This window comes from Austrofundulus limnaeus, unplaced genomic scaffold (genome assembly GCF_001266775.1).
Source record: "Austrofundulus limnaeus strain Quisiro unplaced genomic scaffold, Austrofundulus_limnaeus-1.0 Scaffold28, whole genome shotgun sequence".
NCBI lineage: Eukaryota > Metazoa > Chordata > Actinopteri > Cyprinodontiformes > Rivulidae > Austrofundulus > Austrofundulus limnaeus.
Window position 1 is genome coordinate 938,999 of NW_013952430.1, and position 2,212 is coordinate 941,210.

At 37.1% G+C, this 2,212-nt stretch overlaps 1 protein-coding gene across 1 annotated transcript in view; it reads left to right on the top strand.

The window, feature by feature from the left end:
- The window catches only part of pcgf6 (polycomb group ring finger 6), a 17,074-nt gene that overhangs the window by 2,104 nt on the left and 12,758 nt on the right, over positions 1 to 2,212 (top strand). Inside the window, exons 3-5 of the mRNA XM_014005039.1 lie at positions 622 to 718; positions 827 to 882; positions 966 to 1,025. Coding sequence (XP_013860493.1) covers positions 622 to 718; positions 827 to 882; positions 966 to 1,025 — 213 coding nt within the window. The remainder of the gene's footprint in view (positions 1 to 621; positions 719 to 826; positions 883 to 965; positions 1,026 to 2,212) is intronic.

Below are 2,212 nucleotides of genomic sequence, written 5' to 3' on the forward strand. Positions count from 1 at the left end.
AACGTCTCAGTTTCTCCGAAACACCCGCAACATACGGAATAACCACTGGTTTGGGTCTGGGTTTGGGGTCTTCATTTTCACCTGAAGGTTGCATATATTCTGGTTAATTTATTTGTTGCCCATATATATACATTAACATTTGAAAATAAAGCAGTAGCACAATAACACTTGTTCTAAATATGGAGTTGCAAAACATAAAAACTCCACAAACTGAACAGGGGATCGAACTGAATCAGTGGATTTTCTGAATTGAAAATGAATTGGGAAAGAAGTGTTGCAATGCTTAGATATATTGATATTTTTTTATTTCTCAGGAGTGAAGGTTACAGCAAATTCACCCACAGGTCAGGTCAGACCGTGTAATGCTCAAAGAAACGACAAAAAATAAAACTCAGGGAGTGGCTCTTGTATTTTGTTTTTGTTGAGTTAATAATGACACGGTGGAATCTGTTGTATGTTTGTTTGAGGTTATTTGTGAATGATTTTTGAAACTTTTCTTGCCTGTGTGTTCAAAATTGTATTTCAATCAAACATTTCATGACTTGAACCTTTCTGTGTAAAAAATATTTTTAAGGGGAAAAAAAAACTAAATTCATTTATTTTTCTGTGTTTTTTGCCAAGTTTGTAAATGCTGCATTGTGAAGCATTTCTTCTGTAGCAACAAGTGTCCAACATGCAGCATTGTGGTTCACCAGACACAACCTCTGTACAACATCAGGTGGGTTCAACTAGTAAGTGTAGGGAAATCCTTTAAATAGTTTCCTGTCCAGATGAAGGAAAATCAGATTTTGCAGTAAAACTTAGATATTTTTCTTTTCCCCTGCAGGCCGGACAGACAGCTGCAAGATATCGTTTACAAAATGGTTCCATTCCTAGAAGAGTGTAAGTTTTGTTTTTCATGGTCAAACCTGGAAGACGGGTCTGTCTGCTTCTCTAAACATTTTATTTTTTTTCTTTTACAACAGTTGAAAGAGAAAGAATGAGCAACTTCTACAAAGAGCGGGGGCTGCCTGTGCCCAAATCAGGTAATGCACACGTTTACAGAACCTGGCAGAAAAGGCCAAAACTGAGATTTGAATTGAAAACCTTCACGCTGTGAGGCTGCAGTGTCCCAGTAAATAAGCAAATAATATGATTTTTTTTAGTTCTTTGATCAGTTATTAAAACTTTGAAAGCCAAGATTTTTGCTAGATACTTTAAAACTTCATGTGTTGTGTTTTGAGCTAAACTTCCTCCTTCAGTTTCTACAATTTTCACGTCTACATTTGACTTAAAGTATTTTATGTGCTTTTTTAAATTAAACATATTTACATTTCATCTCATAGTTATTTACAGATTTAAATCTGTAAACTCTTGTTTAATTTGACTGTAGCAAATGCTAAAGTTGAAATTAAAATTACTTTCAAGGTATGCCTAGTATCAAAGAAAAATAAGTAGGTCCTCTGGATGGGTTCTTTAGTGAAACGTTTCATCTCTCCTCCAAGAGACTTCTTCAGTCTGATGAGTTTCAGGTGAACTCAGCCTTATAAGCACTGCCTCCACATGGTGGACAAACAGGTTAGTCACATGCCAAAGAGGGCCATCACCTAACAGCATGTGACTAACCTGTTTGTCCAGGTGGAGGCAGTGCTTATAAGGTTGAGTTCATCTGAAACTCATCAGACTGAAGAAGTCTCTTGGAGGAGAGATGAAACGTTTCCTTAAAGAAGAACCCATCCAGAAGACCTACTTATTTTTTCTTTTTGATTTTTTTTATACCTGGATTACAGAGATGCATCAGGACATATGCCCAGTATGTTCTTCACATCCACTCTGCCCGCCTGTTAATCCCAGTCAGGTCATGGAGGGAAACCCAGACTCACAGCTCTTGTTGGGGAATCCCAACTGTTCCCAGTAAGGGTGCACAGATAAATCGGCCGGTTGATTTATCTGCACATATTTCCTTAATTTTGGTAGATGGGCCCAATTAGATTGGTGGAAAACATCGTCTTCTCATCTGCCTCCACAAAGTTCTGAAAATCAGCCACTGTCCCAGTTAGCTCTGCTGTGAGCTCTACCAGTGCTGCACACAGTTCTAATCACTTATTATCAATAATAATTTTATTGATATTTATCGTGAGGAGTCCTTAACTAGGATGTAGTTGGGCAATTAAATATTCATGTATGTGTAAATTTATTACCATAATTGCAGGTGAGTCACGTAAATTTATGT